Consider the following 20,483-nt stretch of genomic DNA (forward strand, 5'->3'; position numbering starts at 1 on the left):
TGTAAGAAAATAAATATTTTCAGAGCAAAAGCTGTGGACGTTAAAATGTCCATGAAAATTGCTTGTAAATGAATGCAAAATGAAGGTTTACATTTTCCTTCCACCCTTGAGTAAGGACAATGTATATAACTACTGAGTTGGCCAACTCTTAACTGTAAATATAAAAATAAGACATAGGGGATTAAAAAAATGAGGACAGTCAGCTTGACCAAAGGGGCTAAGTCATACAATTCATGTGGTTGAGAACCAATCCTCTCGGACCCTCCCATGCCCCTGGACTTCCCAGGATTGGGAAGAGGAGGAGTTCTGAATACTTGCAGTCTTGCAGTCTATACCTTACCTAAAATGCATAAAAATAAACTCCCTCCTCCTGGCAGACCCATAGTATCTGGTATAGGTTCCTTATTGGAACCCTTGTCACGCTTTTGTGACGTTTTCCTCAAGACCATTGTACAAAATACTACGACATACTTACAAGATACTAAGAGTCTGCTACAACTCCTGGAAGATATCAAAGTAAATGACACCACAGTACTCGTGAGCTTTGATATTGAAAGCCTTTATACAAGCACTCCCCAGGGCGATACCCTGGAAGTTCTCAAGAGAACCCTTGACAAGACAAATTGGACTTATCGGACACCAAAGAACTTCATTCTGGAATGTGCCAGACTGGCCTTGAAAAAAAACTTTTTCGAATTCGAAGGTACCCTCTACCTCCAAACGGGGGGTACTTCTATGGGAAGCACATTCGCTCCGAGTGTGGCCGGACTCTACGTCTTTGATTTCGAGAAAAAATTCATACTTAACGAACAGAACCCATTCTCCACTCACATCAGTTTCTGGAAAAGATACATCGATGATGTCCTTGCCATTTGGCAAGGACTGGAAGATAACCTCTCTGAATTCTGTCAGTGGATCAACACTTGTGATCAGAATTTGAGGTTCACCCACACTAAAGATCGTAACACCATGGTCTTTTTGGATGTTGTGATCACGAAGGAAAATGATCGCCTTGAAACGAGAACCCATTACAAACCAACAGCGAAGAACAACCTGCTAAGGTTCAAAAGCTTTCACCCTAGGCCATTGAGAGAAAACCTGCCCTATGGCCAATACTTGAGACTACGCCGGAATTGCAGCAAGATCACTGACTACCGCAAACAGGCGATTGATCTCACAAGAAAATTATCAGAAAGGGGCTACCCAGAAGGAATCCTCACAAAGTGCCAAAAAAGAGCACAAGAGAGTTGTAACAGAGGACAAGGCACCATTGACCTAAGTAACTACATACAGTACGGCATCGAATTTGGTCACGAAATCTATCAATAAACATTGGACTATTCTGAATACCGGAAATCTAAAGTGGGAAAAACCACTGTTCTCCTTCAAAAAATCCAGAAGCTTAAAAGACTCCATAGTGAACGCACGCCCAAAAGGAACGGTCCAAGACAAACAAACTACTGTTCTTAATGCATGGGGCCTACCGGACATCACTGGACACTATAAATGTGGAAACTGCAGCGTCTGTCATCTCACAGACAATGCAAAAACATTAGAACTGGAACCAGGCAAAGTGTGGACCTTGAGAACACACACCAATTGCAATAGTGCCAATGTTGTCTACAGGATTATGTGCCCTTGTAACCTTCAGTACATGGGAATGACTAGTAGAAAAATCAAACAAAGAATCTGTGAACACTGCAACATAATTAGGTGTAAAAAATCAATGACTAAACTCACTGAACACTTTCTCTTGATGAACCATACTACCAATGACATGAGGTGGACAATCGAAGAGCAAATAAAGACAGGAGACAGATTACAACAACGTTTATTCGAGAAAGAACAACGCTGGGTGTATAGATTATCCACTCACAAAAGTGGATTGAATGACAATATTCCGTGAAATTCTGTCCTATCTAAATAGACTGTCCTGTATTTCCCACTTTTCACTGTCTTGGTCCAGCGATAAGAAGAAACTACCAACATCTGACGCCTAGCAGAATCCCAGGGTTGATCGTCACCACTAACGATAATCCTATATGGTTGTGTCACCCTTTTACCTGATTGAATGCATTTCTCTTTTTGCCTGTCCTCCATTTGAAATAGGCCGTTTTGTTTGTTTTTTAGGGGCATCACGTCCTCCATTCCACGACCTGCTGCACTTTCAAGTTTTAGGTCGTTTTACCTCTCTTTTCTTTTTTTCTTCTTTGGGAACCAATATATAAAAAAAATTCTATCCCATAATTGCAGTTGCTTAAAGCCAAAAGCGTCCTTAGTTACCTAGCGCGCTGGAGCGCTCCCTGCACTCGGGCGCCTTTCCAGCAGCCGCATTGGTTTACTTCGAGACCCGCCCATTTTCCCTTCCACGACCATCACGCCTCACCCCCCCTTGTTCTCATCCATAGATCGTGGTAGGAACAAGCTCCCTGACCCCGGCACCCATGAGGCACGCTAATTTAGCGCCGCAGGTAAGGCTCGCACTTACGGCTCTGCTCTTTTATCCTCCAGTCCATTTCACGCTTGTGTACCACACTATCCTCATTGAGTATGCTCTTTTATGTTGACTACACAGACTCACTAAGTTGAGTGAGTGCGCAGACACCCACGTTAAAACGAATCCTTAACAGTCAGTGTGTATTTGTTGAATGACGAGTACAACTCGTGCTAGCCACTTGACCACTCGTCACTTGAATGTGTGCACCCCAGTATTTCCTGTGAGAGTGCACGCAAACACACATCTGTTTGAGTGGGTTGTATTTATGTATCACGGGTGGATTCTAGCCCTGTTGATTATACAAGTTTGGACTTAAATTGAGCACAATTAGTTTAGTGACTGAACTAAGAGTCACTTGAAACTTCTTATAAACATTGGATGTTGAATGAGAGGAGCCTGATACTAATGCTGTGTACAGAACTGATCATGTTTTGCGTATATTGTTCTTTTTTTTCTTCACAGGCGTTTTTTCCTTTCTAGAATTTCAAGAAAGGATGTTTCCCCACTGTGAGTACTTGAGGGGGCTTCAATATAACCAAGGGTAGGGTACACCTTAGCATGTGTAGACCGCCCTGGTTATTAACACCGGTCCTGACGAAAACCTGGAGATTCCTCCACCAGGTTGAAACATGTAGACCACTTTTACTTTTCACTTCACTTTTAAGATACCTCAGGTCAATTTAACCTCATATGGTATCTCCTGAATTTTGTAATATTGTCCAGCTGCTCCAGAATAAAAAGATTTTTTATCCATAGAGAGTTAAAACTGGCCAATTGTTAAATCACTTTTTTCCACTGGCACACACCAAAAGAAAATACCAGCTCCACTGTAATCAGGTGTCGCAGCACACCCGGATGGCATTCGGCTATCCTGCTGGGACCCCGATGATGAAGCATGTCACCAACTAGGTTGGTGAGTGAGGGGTCTTCTAAAAAGGACGACTCTGTCCTTTCGGTGCAACTCTCCCCAGTACGGAGGCACTGAGGTACCTCCAAGGGTGTACTTCTTCTAGTGTTTATTTATATTGATTAAGGGGACCAGGAGTACCCCCATGTAGAATACCCGTTCTCTCTCATTGTTTTTCTACTTGCAGTCTTGCCCAAGAGTTGGGAGCGCATTGATTATGGAAATCACTGACAGAATGTCAGAATCAAAAATATTGTGTGGAAAGAATATTGTGTCCAAAATATCGAGGACTAAGTATCGAGAAGGTAAGTGCTAATAGTATAGATTTACTATTCTTAACTCCACATCTACATACCTTGAAGATATATATATATCGTCAAGGTACAACATATATGTAGATTTATATGTAGTAAAATGTTGCTTACCTATAGCAACTTACCCTCATAATACTTTTGTCCTCGATATTCTTGACACAATATTTTGTTCCGCGATATTTGTTTCTGATATTCTGTCTAAATACCGATTATGGTGACCACCCTCCTCCTCCCCACTCTGTTTTCACCTCCCATGCCTAGCTGTGTATGTGGGAAACGAATGAGAAGACATTGCACCAATCTGATGGCCCTACAATGTCGCCCAATCTGCCTCACATGGCAAAAGCCTTGGACATCATAGCAATGTGCTTCAAAATGGGAGACATTGTGCTTGCATTGGTCATTGTCCATTTAACCCATCTCAATAATGTGGGTAAAGAAATAAGTCTAAACAGTTTCACAAACATAATTAGCTATTGATGTTTACTGTAGGAAGGTGGAATCTGACTAATGGTTGCCCCCAACTTTTTGCCTGGTATTTGAGTGGTTTTTGACTAGTCTGGCTGGGATCCTGCTATCCAGGACCCCAGCCTATCTGCTTTCTCCTTAAAACTGATGTGAGTACCCTAGGTACAAACCAATTGGATGCTGAGGATGCCCTGACAGTCCCTTGTAGATGGTACCCTAGGTACCCAGGGCATGGGTCCCTCAGTAGGCCTACCAGGGCTGCAGCACTTATTGTGCCACCCTGGGACAGCCATACAAACTGACACCACCAGACCACTACTGTAGTCTGGGTAAGGTGGTGCTAGCACCCCTTACAGGGATATAGGTACCCTATATCGCACCCCATTACAACACATATACTCTCATAGGTCACCCCTATAGCAGGCCTTGCTAATCCTACAAGGCAGGGTGCTAAGGTATGTGTGAGGGGGGACCCCTACCTGAGTAGGGACTCTCTGCAACCTTCGTAAAAACATTGCTGGGTTGTTTGTAGTGTAGCCATACCATATACTCTTAACCGCATTATACTTCTATCGCGATAGCGTGATAACTTGAGAATGGCTACAGAGAACCATATCGTGTTTGGTGTCAAACATGTAGGAATCCTACCCCCAGTCCAGCCATGGGCATGAGGGCACGATTACCCCCTGCTAGAGGGGCGATATGGGAAAAGCGGCAGAATTCGCACACCTATTTAAAAGTGCACATGTAGTACAAAATGGCTACTACCCACCACCCACACGACTCTGGCTGGCTGTTGCTGGGGAAAACCCCAGCCTCGCCAGCTGGACAATAGGGCTCCTGTGGCAGGGAGGTGCTAGTATCTCCCCAGACAGGATATGTGGATTGGAACAGGGTGGGTGCACCAAAGATGCCTTTCAGAGTTGCACGTAGGCAGCTACAGCGCCTACATTCTGCATACACCACCTGGAACCGGTTCAGGGGCATCCTGCCCATCGCCCAGGCGGGAAACACACAAAGGGGAGAGGGTGTAGCCACCCTTTCCCGCCTCACCTCTCATTGGTGGACACTACTCTGGACACTCCCCTAATCTTGGGGATAAAGGTGAATAACGTGGCCCCAGAGCCTCAGATTAATCTTGGACTTTACAGACTTGGGATAAAGGAGTTATCCCCCTGCTTGGCAGGCACCTGAAACACTGCAAGTGACCCGGTTGGAACTTCGCGGCTCTCACGAACTTTGTCGACTTCCAGCACCCTTGAGGGGGACTTCCTAAGCATCCCAGAGGCCAGTGAGTGTGCACAGCAAACTTGCGCACCGTGGACCGCGTGGGTGCCGAGATTCCCAATACCCCAGGACATCGGCCACCTCTTGCATAGCACACGACCCTGACCAGTGGGGAAGTTGTGCTTTGGCTCATTATTGAGCCAACTACCAAGCAAAATTTGTGCCAAAGACCAGCACACTAGCCCCCTCCGGTGGCCCGTGGGCTCCCTTTTACGCACTCCATTTTGCTGCCTTCCGCGGTCCCTTGTCTCTCGACTTGTGGGTCCGAGCGGAGGACAATCTCGACATCTAAGAGTTCCCCTGGTTGCTCCAGGCCTGCTCTACAGTCTCTCCAAATGAGACCTCTCACAGACCTTGTGGGTCTTCACCAGTAGCTGATTTGTTCATCTTGCGTGGGTTGCGGTTGCCAAGGCTTAGTGGATCCAATCCGGACCCTAACACTGCAGCGACCCTCATCCAACGTGGGACAGTCGCCCTCCTAAAGCTGGCCTTCCTTGAAGGCTCCCGGAGCCCATGGCTGCAGATCCAAGCTATACCTCTTTCCACTTGAAGCACCCGACATTGAAGGGCTCTTTGCTTTGAGCTCCCTGGTCACTGTGCCGTGACCCAGACTCTGTCCCCTCTGCTTTCAGGTTCTTCTCTACAAGATCTACAACTTCAATCTTCACGGCATCATCGACGCTTTTGGCTAGCAGCACTTTTGAACATTTTCCCATTGAAAATCAGCCCGCGACCCGACATCGAAAACGACCTATGCACCCGGCTTCCCTGGGGCAGGTAACAGTGGTACCCCGGTACTCTCGTGGTAGTGGGCTCTTCAAAAGCTTAACTCTAAAGTTTTAACTTTGTACTCCTGCTAGAAGTGACTTTAATCTGTTTAAATCAAACAGCGACATTCTCCATAGGCTTTAATAGAGATCCCGATAGCAGCTATTTCCACTGCACGCGCCTCTCGTGGGTCCCCTTCCTCATAACCTGGGGTGGATTCTTAAGGGGCCTAGGCATTGTCTGTAGAATTGTCATAGTTCTTATACCCCTTTTGTAATATATGGTTTGGTCCCCGCCTGGGGCCCTATGATTCCAGTGCTATTTATTGTATCTATCAATGCTTGTTTGAATTGTAACTTTGCCTCTGCCTCATAAAGAGACTTGTGGGATTCTGTTTAGAATAAATACATATATTTTATATATATATACCTGTGTGGACTACTCTTTCATTTGGTCATTCAAGAGGTTATCTATGGTAAAACAATAAGCTTAACACTCCTTCAAGACTTGGCCTGAAGGCTGCTCTCCACAGCTACCACTAGGATAGCTTTCTTTAAAGGTTGTCTTAAACCTATCATCAATAAGAGTCGAATTGGACTGGTGCAAGGTGTCCCCTATAACTAGGAGACAGCATATGCCAGGACAACTTCTCACATTTACTTCTGACAAGGTACCTGTACAGCTAAGCTATGCTCGCGTTGCTGCTAGTCGTTAACATTTTAATAATATTCCTGTTTTGTATTTTCTTTCATTTTTATTTATTTGTCCCTGGTTTTAACTGGGTTCAGGTCAGGCACTCTCCCTCCCTCTTACCGCATATAATTGAGCAAATTCACCGCCGTTTTGGTGGGTCCGGGTCTCGAGGGTTGTCCGGGCTGGGCGCCATCTTGGCTTGGGCATTGCATCCTCCGGCGGGCGCCATTTTGAGCGTGACTACGCTCGGTTAGCCTCGCGGGACGCCTACTTAAGGCGATTTTTCATTCGCCGATTGCCAGACAAGGTACCTGTACAGCTAAGCTACGCTCGCGTTGCTGCTAGCGACTTAACATTTTAATAATATTCCTGTTTTGTATTTTCTTTCATTTTTATTTATTTGTCCCTGGTTTTAACTGGGTTCAGGTCAGGCACTCTCCCTCCCTCTTACCGCATATAATTGAGCAAATTCACCGCCGTTTTGGTGGGTCCGGGTCTCGAGGGTTGTCCGAGTTGGGCGCCATCTTGGCTTGGGCATTGCATCCTCCGGCGGGCGCCATTTTGAGCGTGACTACGCTCGGTTAGCCTCGCGGGACGCCTACTTAAGGCGGTTTTTCTTTCGCCGATTGCCAGACAAGGTACCTGTACAGCTAAGCTACGCTCGCGTTGCTGCTAGCGACTTAACATTTTAATAATATTCCTGTTTTGTATTTTCTTTAATTTTTATTTATTTGTCCCTGGTTTTAACTGGGTTCAGGTCAGGCACTCTCCCTCCCTCTTACTGCATATAATTGAGCAAATTCACCGCCGTTTTGGTGGGTCCGGGTCTCGAGGGTTGTCCGGGTTGGGCGCCATCTTGGCTTGGGCATTGCATCCTCCGGCGGGCGCCATTTTGAGCGTGACTACGCTCGGTTAGCCTCGCGGGACGCCTACTTAAGGCGGTTTTTCTTTCGCCGATTGCCAGACAAGGTACCTGTACAGCTAAGCTACGCTCGTGTTGCTGCTAGCGACTTAACATTTTAATAATATTCCTGTTTTGTATTTTCTTTCATTTTTATTTATTTGTCCCTGGTTTTAACTGGGTTCAGGTCAGGCACTCTCCCTCCCTCTTACCGCATATAATTGAGCAAATTCACCGCCGTTTTGGTGGGTCCGGGTCTCGAGGGTTGTCCGGGTTGGGCGCCATCTTGGCTTGGGCATTGCATCCTCCAGCGGGCGCCATTTTGAGCGTGACTACGCTCGGTTAGCCTCGCGGGACGCCTTCTTAAAGTCGCTTTTCCCGCGCAGCGGGATCGCGCAGTGGGACGCCGTTGCTTAGCCGTAGTCGTGCCAGAGTCCTGCCCGTCTGCGCCCGTCAGCGTCTCGGAGGCGGCGGAGCGGCGGTAGGCTCTGGTGGGATTCTATTCTTGGGCAAGATGATTCGTTATTCTGCCAGGGAACTTCTCACATTGCGCAAATGTTCCTGTACATGCCGATCCGTGTTCCCGGGACGCTATAGGGGTAAACGGCTTTGCCCGGGGTGTGGTTGGGTGCCTAATTATGCCCCCGTTTCATCACAAGGGAGAGATGAGGATCGAGCGAGACATCTTCTCCTATTGCTCAATACTAGATCGGTGGGCAAGCATGCTCTGGAGATCTTTGATCTCCTTGTGAAAGAAAAGCCACTCTGCCTGCTGCTGACCGAAACTTGGTTGGGGGAGCTGTCTAATCCGGACATCATGGCAGCGATTCCCCCGGATTATAACATCTTCCGGCAAGATAGAGCCAAAGGCATGGGTGGGGGGGTAGCGGTGGTAGTGAACAAAGCAGTTTCTTGCTCTATTCTTCCTCTTAACGCCATCACAGGATCTGAATCCCTTGCTTTTACCATCAGATTGTCCCCGCAGCAAGCCCTGAAAGGGCTGTTGGTGTATAGATCCCCTGGCCCAGTTGGATCCTTTTTCGACGATCTCCAGGCCGCCACTGCTGAGCTGGTCTTGAGTGCGCAGCACTCTCTTCTGGCAGGGGACTTTAACTTCCATATGGATGTCGTCGGTGATTCGGATGCCAATAAACTGCAGGATATCACGGCTTCCCTGGGCCTTGCCCCTTTTCTCACAGGTCCTACTCATGATAAAGGACACACCTTGGACCAGGTCTTCTCTTCAATCCCTCTCTTTGATATCGAGCTCCTTCCGGTGCTTTGGACTGACCATAGGCTGGCCAGATTCTCGATATTAGCCAGCAAGAAACCCCCTTGTAGTGGGCCGAGACAGCATGGCACGGCGCGGAGGGCTCTGCATAGAGTTACACCTGAGATGTTAAGTCAGGCGGCCGAGGACCATCCGTGCCCTATATCAGGCAATTTGGATCAGGACAGTGAGTCCCTACAGGGGTGGTTGACGGAGAGGTTGGATGATCTTGCCCCAGTTATGGCCCCGAGAAATAAGATCAAGAGGGTCTCGGCCCCCTCGTTCACTGAGGCACTGCTGGCCACTCGTCGCCAATGCAAGGTGGCAGAAAGGGCGTGGCGCCTCCATTATGATCTGGAGGCCAGAGCGGCCTATAGGTTAAGGGTTAAAGCCTACCACTGTGATATTCTCCGTGAAAAAAAGGTTTTCTTGGCCAGGAGGATTGAGGCTGCCTCAAACTCATGCAAAGAGATCTTTGCGGTAGTTAGGGAGTTTATGGCCCCCAGATCCAACCTGCCCCAAGGGGTTCCATCTGAGTTGTGGGTCTGTAACCTTGCCAGATTTTTCACGGATAAGATTAAGTCCATTCAGGACTCTTTCGCAGTGGGCTCAGCCGCAGTGCATGCGAGCGTGGTGGTGGGACCGGTGTGGCGACCTTCACAGGCTGTGGTCCTCGCAGAGTTTCCACCTATTTCCACCGATGCTTCCTTGGCGCTTCTGGCCAATCTTAAGTCGGGTTCGCCATTAGATCCTTGCCCGGCCAAATTTTTGGCTAAGATGGCGACTGTGGTCAACCCTGTGGTCAACCCACTTGTGAATTTGTCTCTGAGGGAGGGGCAGGTTCCATCGCCCTGGAAAAGGGCGATGGTGATCCCCCTCCTCAAGAAGCCTGGGCTTGATTCGGAGGTATTGGCCAATACAGGCCGATTTCCCTCCTTCCGGCGCTGGCCAAGATCACGGAGAAGCATTTGCACGGCGTTCTTTCCAGCTTTCTTGAGTCCAGTGATCTGCTACACCCTTCACAGTCCGGTTTCCGTCCTAACTTAAGTACGGAGACGGCACTGTTGGAGGTGTCTGAGATCATTAGGGAGACGCTGGACTCTGGAGGTCGCGCTATGCTTGTCATGCTCGATCTCTCGGCGGCCTTTGACACCGTCCCCCACGAGATGCTTCTCACCAGACTTTATGACATCGGTCTGAGGGGGACGGTGTTGGATTGGTTTTCATCTTTCCTGGAGGGCCGCCGACAAACGGTCTGGGCCTCTCCTAGCTCCGCCGAGATGCCGCCATTGGGAGTCGGTGTTCCGCAGGGATCTGTGTTGAGCCCGACTCTCTTTAACATCTTTATGACACCTCTGGCGGCACTGATGGAGTCTTCTGGGGCCCAGATCGTTTCCTACGCTGATGACACGCAGTTGCTTTTCACGTGTGGGAAGGATCAGGCCTTTGATGGGGAGAACATCCGGGGCTGCTTGGAGTCGGTCTTTAGCTGGTTCCAGTCGAATGGCCTTAAGGCCAATTCAGATAAATCGGAGGTGTTGTTTTTTGGCTGCTCCCTCGACCCTGATTGGCGGGCCTGGTGGCCGACGGATATGTGTCCCCCTGCCCTGGCTTCGCTGGTGGCAAAGAATTTGGGTGTAAAGATGGATAATAGCCTGACACTGGTGCCACATGTTCGTGGTCTAACGGGCACTTGCTTCGGGCTACTCAAGATGCTCCGGAAGTTTTTGCCTCTGCTCTCGGAAGAGCCCAGAAAGATCACTGTACAGGCCTTGGTTGGTTCCAGATTGGACTACGCTAATTTCCTGTACAGTGGTCTCCCGGACTATCTTGTTCAGCGGCTGCAGGTTGTGCAGAACGCTGCAGCTTGCGCTATTTTTGGCCTCCATAGGCGAGTTGGAGCCTCCGGTTTGTTGCAGTCGCTTCATTGGCTGCCCATCCGGAAGCGGATCATGTTCAAAGTTCTGACGCTGGCGCATAAAGCGCTTTCTGGCGTGGGCGCGAAATACCTCCAACGCAGGCTCGCCTTTTACCGCCCTGCCAGATCCTTGCGTTCCGAATCTCTGTTCTTGGCTGTGGTTCCTCGAATTAGGAAGGCACGCTCTGGAGGGCGCTCCTTTAGTCTGAGGGCCCCTCAGTTGTGGAACACCCTCCCTTTGGCCCTACGGTCCTCTACTAATCTGCTTCACTTTAGGAAGAGCCTGAAGACCTGGCTTTTTAACCTTTAGTATCTCTGTTATCTCTTTCTCCGTTGTTCGCTGTATGGTGTTGTGTTTTTATTCCGAGCTGCCTTGATAAAGAGCCGGGACACTCCTTTGGAGTAGCCGTGCGCTATAAAAATAAATGTATAACATAACATAACATTTACCATCTGAACAGACATCTGCATCCTTGTCTCATATTGAACCAAGCACCTTAAAACACACAGTTATAATTACTCTCTAAAATACAGACATGAGATTACCTTAGAAAAAGTATTTGCCCTTCTAGCCAGTGTGAAAGAAACTTCATCTACAATAAGCTCAACATTCTATATATACTACCCAGTGCTCTTACACAATAAACCTTTCTGAAAGATAATAAGCCTTAAAGAGTTGCTAACTTTAAATACACCTGTTTTCTGGGTCTGTAATACATTTTCCAGCCAATCCAGATACAAACATAAAATGTATTAAAACGCGATAAAACTGATTACTGTCTTCTGGAAGATCTATTTAGCTTAATACTCATTATCCTACAATATTAAGGATCTTTTCCTAGCAACATATTATCATTATGATCATGTCCAACTAGTACTGCTGACCTGTAAAGATCAATGGTCCTCTAAGATACACCTTTTGTAAACAAAGGATCTAAAAAGAGAACTACTTTTACTGAAGAAGCCTCCATGGAATCCAAATCCTGTTCCATGCACCAGTCCATCTTTCTCTCAATGCATTCTAGTATGCATTTAGCAGAGCATTTCTCTGACAAGACCTAAAGCGAGCTCCAGTAGGAACGAGATCTGCCATGACCCTCCAAAATTTTCAACACCACCTTTTGTCAAGTCTGTTAGATCCTTTGATCTCGTTCCTCTTAGTCGACTTACACAATGAACTGCTGACACATAGTCCATCTTCAACAAAGCCATGCAACCCCTTTCACTCATGAAACTCTTGACTGCAAAATCCTCCATCATCAATCCCAGACAATGGATATTCCTCTCCCTTTCCCGCCTGGACCAATATTTTTTGTCATACACCCTGTGCCCCCGTCTCAAACAGCCATTCAACCTGCTTGCGATTCCACCACAAACCCTGGCTTGCCTCCACATATGTAATGGCCATTCCAGTCTCCATTCTATGAAACCATTACTACATCTCTCTGTCACCTCCAAATGAAGAGATGGCAAATTGATGTACCAAGGATCTTATTTCAGAGGTTCCATTTCCGTTCTAGTGAAGCCCAGTCTTGCAAAGGACCTTGAAATATAGCTTGCTAGAACGCATGGACAGTAGATTCTACAGGCATCAAACGAGGCAGGGCATGACTGAAAGCCCTATGCTGCACCTAGATCCTGCTGTGCGTTCTGAAAGTCAAGTGCTGTTGGCTGTAGGAGCATGGGGGCTTGGTGCTATGTAAGGAAGATGGCCAGAACCTATGCTGAGAGACAGTTACACTTGTCATAAGGTAACATACAGCAAGTCCTGTGGGTACGATAAAGGAAATATGGCATGACCACAAGCCAAGGCCTGCCAAAGACCCAGTGTAGTATAGGCTGTAGTTGTGCAGGGATTGAATGCAGGGAGTGGCCGAAAGGAATGACCTGGACCCAGTACACTTTATATAAGCTACCAGATAAAGGCTGCGTGCAATGGGCTCATTCTTATACTTTGAGCCAAAGTATATTTTTTTATGTTAGATCAGGCCAAATGTTTAGTATAGCAGACTGTGAAGATAAAGTGTACTTGAGGAGCTTCTGTGTGATTTTACGGATGTCAATGTGATGTGATGTCTGATGTTCTCAGCGACATTTGTGTGCTTGGGAATGTCATACTTCTGTTACTAACTGGTGAATTTCAGTGTTTGGATTTTGAAAATCACATTCTTTCAATTCAAGTTTTAGTAGACACACACACCAACCTACCATAGATCCACAGCATGCCTCATCTCTCACTTGAAGAGCTATTTTTTTTATTTTTTTTTGCCTCAGTGAGTAAAGGAAAGCTGCTGTTGTGTTGCAGGATCACTCAGCAAGGTGTGTCACAAGGGCAGTGTTTCCCAGGTTATCCTCTCAACTAGGGCACTGGTTCTTGCACTGTCATTCCCACTACCTGGACAAAGTTAAAATATACCTGCATCAGTGTTGAGGTCTTTAGGAGACTTGACAAGTGAGATGAGGATTATTATTCCATTTATTTGAACAGAAGAAGTTGTGGAGCAGCTACAATCAGGTCTTGAGACCACACAATTTGTAGACAATGCTGAGATCCAACACAAGGTTTTCACCGCCAAATAAAAATGGTATGTTATGTAGATTCGTAGAACGGATACATCTCTGTTGAGGGTATACAGGCGCTAGAGCAGATTTGTAGGCCGATTCAGAGCTCAGCGGGGTACTGAGTGGAAGAAGGGGATCTAGCTGAAGAGCCACGTCTATAGTTTGTTGCTGAAGTTGAGTAGGGAAGGAAAGGTCCGGATATGTTGGAGAAGATCGTTCCAGGTTTTGGCGGTGATGTAGTAAAACGAACAGCCTCCTGTCCTTCTTCTGCAGAAGCGTGGGATCTGTGTGAGGGAGGGTGTGGTTGAGCGCAGTTGTCTTGCTGGATGGTAGAAGGATAGGCAGTGGTTGAGGTAGGCAGGGCCGGTGCTATGGAGAGCTTTGTAATCTCAGTCTCAATTGTAATCCCAATCTACTTCCCACCCCAACAATTAGGATCGTGATAATCACCAGCAACATGCTCATGTTCCATCTCCTGCAGCCAGGTGTTATGTTTGTTTTACACAACCATTGCAGACACCGAGTTAGAGTAATTACAAGGATTTTTAGCACCAAAGGCAAAATTACATTGTACCATTTTCTCCCTGGAACAGTGGACATACATTAAGCTTCCAGCAGCCTTTTGTTATCAAATTGATGAAAAGTGATATTTAGTTTGGCTTCCACAGCTTCTTAGTGTTGCCTAAGGTAGCTTTTCCCATGCACTCAGTTCTACCTTATCACATAACCAGAAGAGAAGGACATATAAAGCTCACAGAGATACAGAACAACATGAACAATGTCCTCAATGCTCCTCCACAGAGCTGAGTATTAAAACCACATTTTGTTGCCAGTGCTCAAGGGGCAATCAGGAGTTAAACCACTCTTAAGAGCCTATATATGAGAAAAGGCAGCCGGATAAAAGAGGATTGCGCTGCCAGGACTAGTCACAAAAGTAACAAAATATTGCCCACCTCAGATGGTCAGCTGCCACATGACCACAAAGTTTAACATAAATTCAAAACGGTATGAGAGGCAATATATATACTTTTCCCCGCCGGGATGAGACGGCACTGGACACGGCTCGTATACGGAGCTCTTCTTGCAAATACTCCTTGGATCTACTACGGATCAACAAAGGCGAATACCTGAGTCCTCTTAAACTATTGGACTATTCTTGCTTCTAACTTGAAATGTTAGTTCCTCTTACTTCAACTGTCCCAACGCAGACTTGATTAGAATTTGGACCTGGTTTAACTTACCTGGCGAACTGACTACTCTGTACTATCGCCCTGAAGAAGCCCATATCTGGGCAAACCGCGTTGGCTGTCTACATACGAAAATCGAGTGCATCTTTAATAAAAGACACCTTAAGATCATAAAACAACAAGTGGAATTCCTCTGTACATACTTATGGTTTACCTTGTATATATATTGCCTCTCACACTCTTAAGAGCCATATCTGCCAGAAAACCCACAGGGATCCCATATTCAATATGCAGGAATGCTCTTAAGAACAAGCAAATCCCTGTGTTGATTGATGACAGCAACCAAGTCTGGACATTGGATTGAGCTGCTTCATAAAGACTTAGGGTCAATCATATACTCAATGTCCATGCTCTTCTTCAGAGCTGGGGAACATAACCTGGCTCTGAAGGTGGCCCCTCCCCGAGTCTATTGTTGCCCCAGAAACCCCATCCCCAGGGCCACTCTAAATTATAGATGGGTGCCCCAGTGACCATCCTCGGCACCCACCCAGCAACACATAATAATGGGAGGGGTGGTAGCCCCCTAACCGAGCCTCATTATGCTCCGTAGAGCCCATCACCAGGGCCAAATTTGAATAAAAAGGGTATGGTAGCCACAGGGCCCCCTTCCCAAGCTTTACTAGGCTCAGAGGACCCCATATTCCGGTGCCAAAGGGAACTAAAAAGAAGAGGAGTTCACGCATCCCCCTCCCCAAGCCTTCTTGTGCCCTGGGGACCCCATCCCCCGGAGCCAGAGGTGGGCGCCCCAGTTCCATATGGGGCACCTACAATCCACATGGCAGCTATCTTGCCTTCCATGCCCGCACTCCTGCAGGTAAGGAAGGCATGATTTCTTCCGCCAGGCTGGAACAAACATATGTTTTCCTGCCCGCATCAGTGCGGGTAGGAAAATGACTGTGTTCTAAGGGTGGGTTTCCATCAGGCCCACTCCAGCGCAGAATGAATGCCCAAACAATGATGCTGAGCTTTAATGCAATAGGGATGATTTCCCTGTAAATACATGTGTTGTTGAATATAAACTCCAATGTTCTTCTATTAATTTTTTTCTATTGACTTTCCAAATGTTGTGCCCAAAAAACCTAGCGTCTCTAGCAGTAATACTTTCTTTTTTAAAAGTGCTGACGCAAACACGCTCAGCTCTCCTCCTACCAGCGCCCGACGTGAATGCAAGGCATGGCACTGGCACCTGATTCCAATTGTATCCCATCCGTTCTGGCCGGGCCTGGGGGATATTAATCGCAGCCCCCGGCAGCCACCCCTCACTGCAAGCAGGGGAGCTGAGCCGAATGTAGGTGAGGGGACGGGCCCCTTGACGAAGTAAGTCTTAGAATTCTGATGTGTCACGCTGATAATTAGCCAGTGTTTTTTGGTTTTCTAGTTTGTAATTTCATAACTATGGGGTCCTCCCCATGCACAATTTTACACTTTAACCCTTAACTAATTCTAAATTCATTTTTTACCCAATTCCACAGAGTTTGACTACAGGACCCCAAATCAAGCCCCAATGGGAACATTTGTCCCAAACACTTTGGTCGAGTGGCTCCCATCCAATATTAATACTTAGAAGCATGCCTCCAGGCACTAGCCCGGCCTTTTTTCCGTTGCATTATCATTCATCAACACCACTTGATGACTTCTGCATGGTGGCCATTTGTATTTGTTGAAGAATTATTTCACCTCACAAGGTGAGCTATGCACAGATAAAAACATATATCTGGTGTTCCACACATCATAAGTGTTAATAGCACTTTGTGTCTGTCTTCTTTCATTACAAGTGTGCAGGTGATCACAATAAAGTGGGTTTTACTTCACATGCACCAGTACTGGCATGCAATAGTGCATACGTTGTTGGGACCGAATGAGACATACGACGTTTTGGGTGGGTTCCACCCCAGTATCATTTATCTGACCACACTTATGACACTGACTCTTTCTATTACATATTCTGTTTCAGGTAATACCCAAAAGAGACACGTATTACAAGTCTTGTGCGTGGTAAATTGCATGCTTACTCAAAAATCCACACATTAGACATGTCAATGGTGGATTGACCTCTTTACTAACTCACCCTGACGAAAGCCCAGTACCTCAGATAGGCCTGTAGAACAAGACTGAAAATGTTGGTGTTATGGGGTCATAGGACTATCAGATCCTTACACCCTCATAGTGTTCAAATTTTAACCTTACCACCCACCCCATTAATAAAGGAATACTTTGGTGTGGGTGAGGAATTTTATCTTTAATGTTACGTCCCCTTACAAAACTACTTCATAAGAGCTCCCTGAAATATGGTCGAGCTCAACCTGATCTTTAGGAGTCAGGGTGAACCTAATGATGGAGCATGCCACTACTAGAGTGGGTGAGGGTTGTATAAAGAAAAGGGTTCATTTGCCCTTCCCACTCCAATAGGGGTAGTGTATAATTGCTGTGTATCATTGGTTCTGCATAATCCTTCAAGATGGCGCTAGACGCTCCAGAAGGGGTACTTTTTGATCAGTATTTTGCAATTCGACATTCCACATTTTGTTTTCAAATCCTTCAGTTTATCTCTGCATAAATTTCTCAGAGTATTGCCTTGAGAAAAACACGCTGGGTAAAGAGCTCAGTAATGGGGAAAAAATACATTTTCGGTACGATAAAACGGCACACACATCATACCCCCATTATAACCTCAAGAAGTCAGAATCAGAAGGTACAATCACCCCAGTACAAAAAAGATTTAATTTCACTGTCTTCTTCGGTTGTTAAAAATGATGACGTAACTAAAGCATTATGCTAGTGGAAGATTGTGTGAATTCCAATCAAACTACTTTATTAGTCAGGTTCATAGGCTAAAAAAATGGAAAGCAGTTTTAGGAGTTAGTTCAGTTAATTCTCATGATGGTCTATTGCCATAAATATGACACCGGCTAGCTACAATTTCCAATTGTGTGCAATGCTCGAGAAGCCATTTCCTGCATCAATATAAATTTAATATCTCCGGCAGGTATTTTTACCCTGAAATGCATGGCCCTAACACGTGTTTCAGCCCTCAAGATGCTTTTTCCCCAACCTTTACAGCCTTGAAAAAGACCGATACAAGGGACAAAACACGTGTTGGCTGTGGCTGTTGTCTCTGTGATCACTAATGAAGTGTACCTAATTTGAACAATTATATCGTTTTCATCTAGACCAAATAAGAAAAAATTAAAAAAGCAATCAAGTATTACATTGATATCTGTAATTTATACTCTTATTTCTTATGTTTTATTTTTATAGGACTTATGAATGGTGTGCCACAAACTCAAGTTTCTATTGTTAGGAACTCTTCTGTTCGTTCACTTCTCTCTTGACCCTTCTGGTTGCTTGTGAGCAACCACCCACAGTTCAATCATAAATCTGTTCACTTTATGTCAATTGATATCGATGTGCGACCTAAACCTTCCTACTTCTAACATAGTAATAGTTGTTTGCAAAACACCATCTTCATGCAACCAATCGTTTTCAGATTATCTTCTGTTTATTTGTCATCCTCGCCTTCTCGTTTCAGATCTTCTGGGCGCCTCTTTGTGAGGACAAAGTTTTGAAGTATTACGAGGTGCAAATTCAACAGCTTATGTCCATCAACAAAGGCCAGTCCTTTCCCCGAGACCAGTCAGGCCTCTTCTCTGGGATCAAGCAAGAGGTCTTCAAGGCAACAGAACTCAATGCAAATTCAGAATACCTGTTCAGAGTGCGAGCCATCAACAGCGCCGGTAGAGGAGAATGGAGTGACCCTTATAAGGTATTCCCATATTTTGAAAGAAAAATGCAAATTTTTGCTAACATGCTGTAAACCATGCACAGAGGGAATATTTTTCATGCATCTGTGATGGAAACACAATTGTATGCATTTTCTTTTGCGTCAAATTTACACTTTGATTACTTCCTTGTCCCAAAACGTACTACCTGGGGTTGCGCTCTCCACGGCACTGAATTTGCTTACCTTGGCTAAAGGAAAATATAACAAAAATGTACTTCCAACACAACTCATCCTTCTCCCCTGGATAGGCTCCGCCTCTTTCCTATGCTGGAATGGAAGCATTCCTGCTCCTTACTTCCCTGTCTGTTGGTTCTTTTGTTGCAGGTATGCAGTTTCCCATGTAAAGGTAAGTCCATTTATCTTGTATAATGGATTCATTCAGGATCCACCTTACGGATCTTGGTTAATGACTGCTGATATAGGTCCTAGTGCTTCCCATGTCTGCTTGAATTAGGTAACTCTTTGGGCCATTGAGAGGCCTGAGACAATTTTGTATTTTTTACACAAGCTGCTTCTGATATTGCATATTTTGGGGAGTCAGTCTCGCAGGAAGTACTCATACTAACAAGACAGCTTGTTTCCATGGAAATAATATCAGTCAGTCAGCCAAACACACTTTATTTGGTAAATTTTAAAAACAAAAGCGCATAAAAGATCATCTATGTAAAAACACATTAAAAATCATTACATAAAGGAAAAATAAGTTCAATTTCATAAATACAGGTATTTTGTAATAATTGACCTCATAACAAAAACTTCAGACAAGGTTCTGCAATGTTATAAGCAAGAAGGGGGCCTTCACCTCTGTTATAAGTATAAAACATCTAATTAAGTATGAAACTATTGAACAATTTTTCATTGGCCCTCTTTGAAGGTGTACTTCTTTCTGATTCTCAACGTCCAACGAATATAGCTCATCACTGAATGGCAAATAGATTCTGTGTCTAAGCACTGTCAAAATTGCGGGCCTTGTTTATGTTTGTTTAGTTTATCTTGGGTTGTCGTACCAGTAGGAGGGAACGACACAAGTGTGCAAAGAAAATACCTCATTGCAATGAATCCTCTCCTACTCCTTTTTCTGCTCATGAACAGCAACAAACCCTGGGGGTTACCAACTATGAAAACTTTGCAACAGATGATCTAACAAGCTATTATCTGCTGCATTAAAAGACAGAGAAACATCTCCTTTAAAAATACCTAGAATGGATTACATGGCAGACAGTGAGGACCATGATGAAGAGCAAGAGGTCTCTGGTCAATTTGCTCGAGGAACAGCACTGTCATGGGAGCTTAAGCCTCCTTGCACCAACTTGAATTTCCCAGATCAGACTCAAGTAGATAACGATGAAGATTTGTTTACGCAGTATCACAGGAAAGAGCCTGGAGTTCCTCCCACTCATGGGGGTATATCTAGAGAATCTAAATGAAGTGGGGAAGACACCTTTCCAAGTCTCCTTCTCAAGCGGCACCCAAGGTGCAAATATGATGAGGAATTTCCTTCGATGATGACAAATGACTTTTTGAAAATTGGTCTTTCATCCCAATTTACAATTATATCAGAGAATAGCTTTCCCTCTGATCAGATGGATAGTATAGTTGATGAGGGCATATTCAACTTACAAATCTACAGTCAGAGTGAACAAATACATCACATATATATATTCCAATCTCTGTTGAGAGGTTTTCAGGTCTTGGCTGACGAAATGACACAGGTTAAAATCTGCAGTCCCACTGATGGAGCAACAAGTCAGATTCCTAGCTAATTTGCCATTTGACTGTGTATGTGCAGCTACAGCAGTTTCAGGATCTGCCATAGCTGTACAGTGACACATATTCATAAGGTCATAGAAGGTGGACAGTACTCAAAAGA

General features: G+C 45.5%; 1 protein-coding gene across 1 annotated transcript in view; it reads left to right on the forward strand.

The window, feature by feature from the left end:
- Positions 1-20,483, forward strand: part of LOC146785398 (uncharacterized) — a 342,389-nt gene that overhangs the window by 76,177 nt on the left and 245,729 nt on the right. Inside the window, exon 4 of the mRNA XM_085633037.1 lies at positions 18,362-18,595. Within this exon, the coding sequence (XP_085489163.1) occupies positions 18,362-18,595 (234 nt within the window). The remainder of the gene's footprint in view (positions 1-18,361; positions 18,596-20,483) is intronic.

This window comes from Triturus cristatus, chromosome 11 (genome assembly GCF_964204655.1).
Source record: "Triturus cristatus chromosome 11, aTriCri1.1, whole genome shotgun sequence".
Taxonomy (NCBI): Eukaryota; Metazoa; Chordata; class Amphibia; order Caudata; family Salamandridae; genus Triturus; species Triturus cristatus.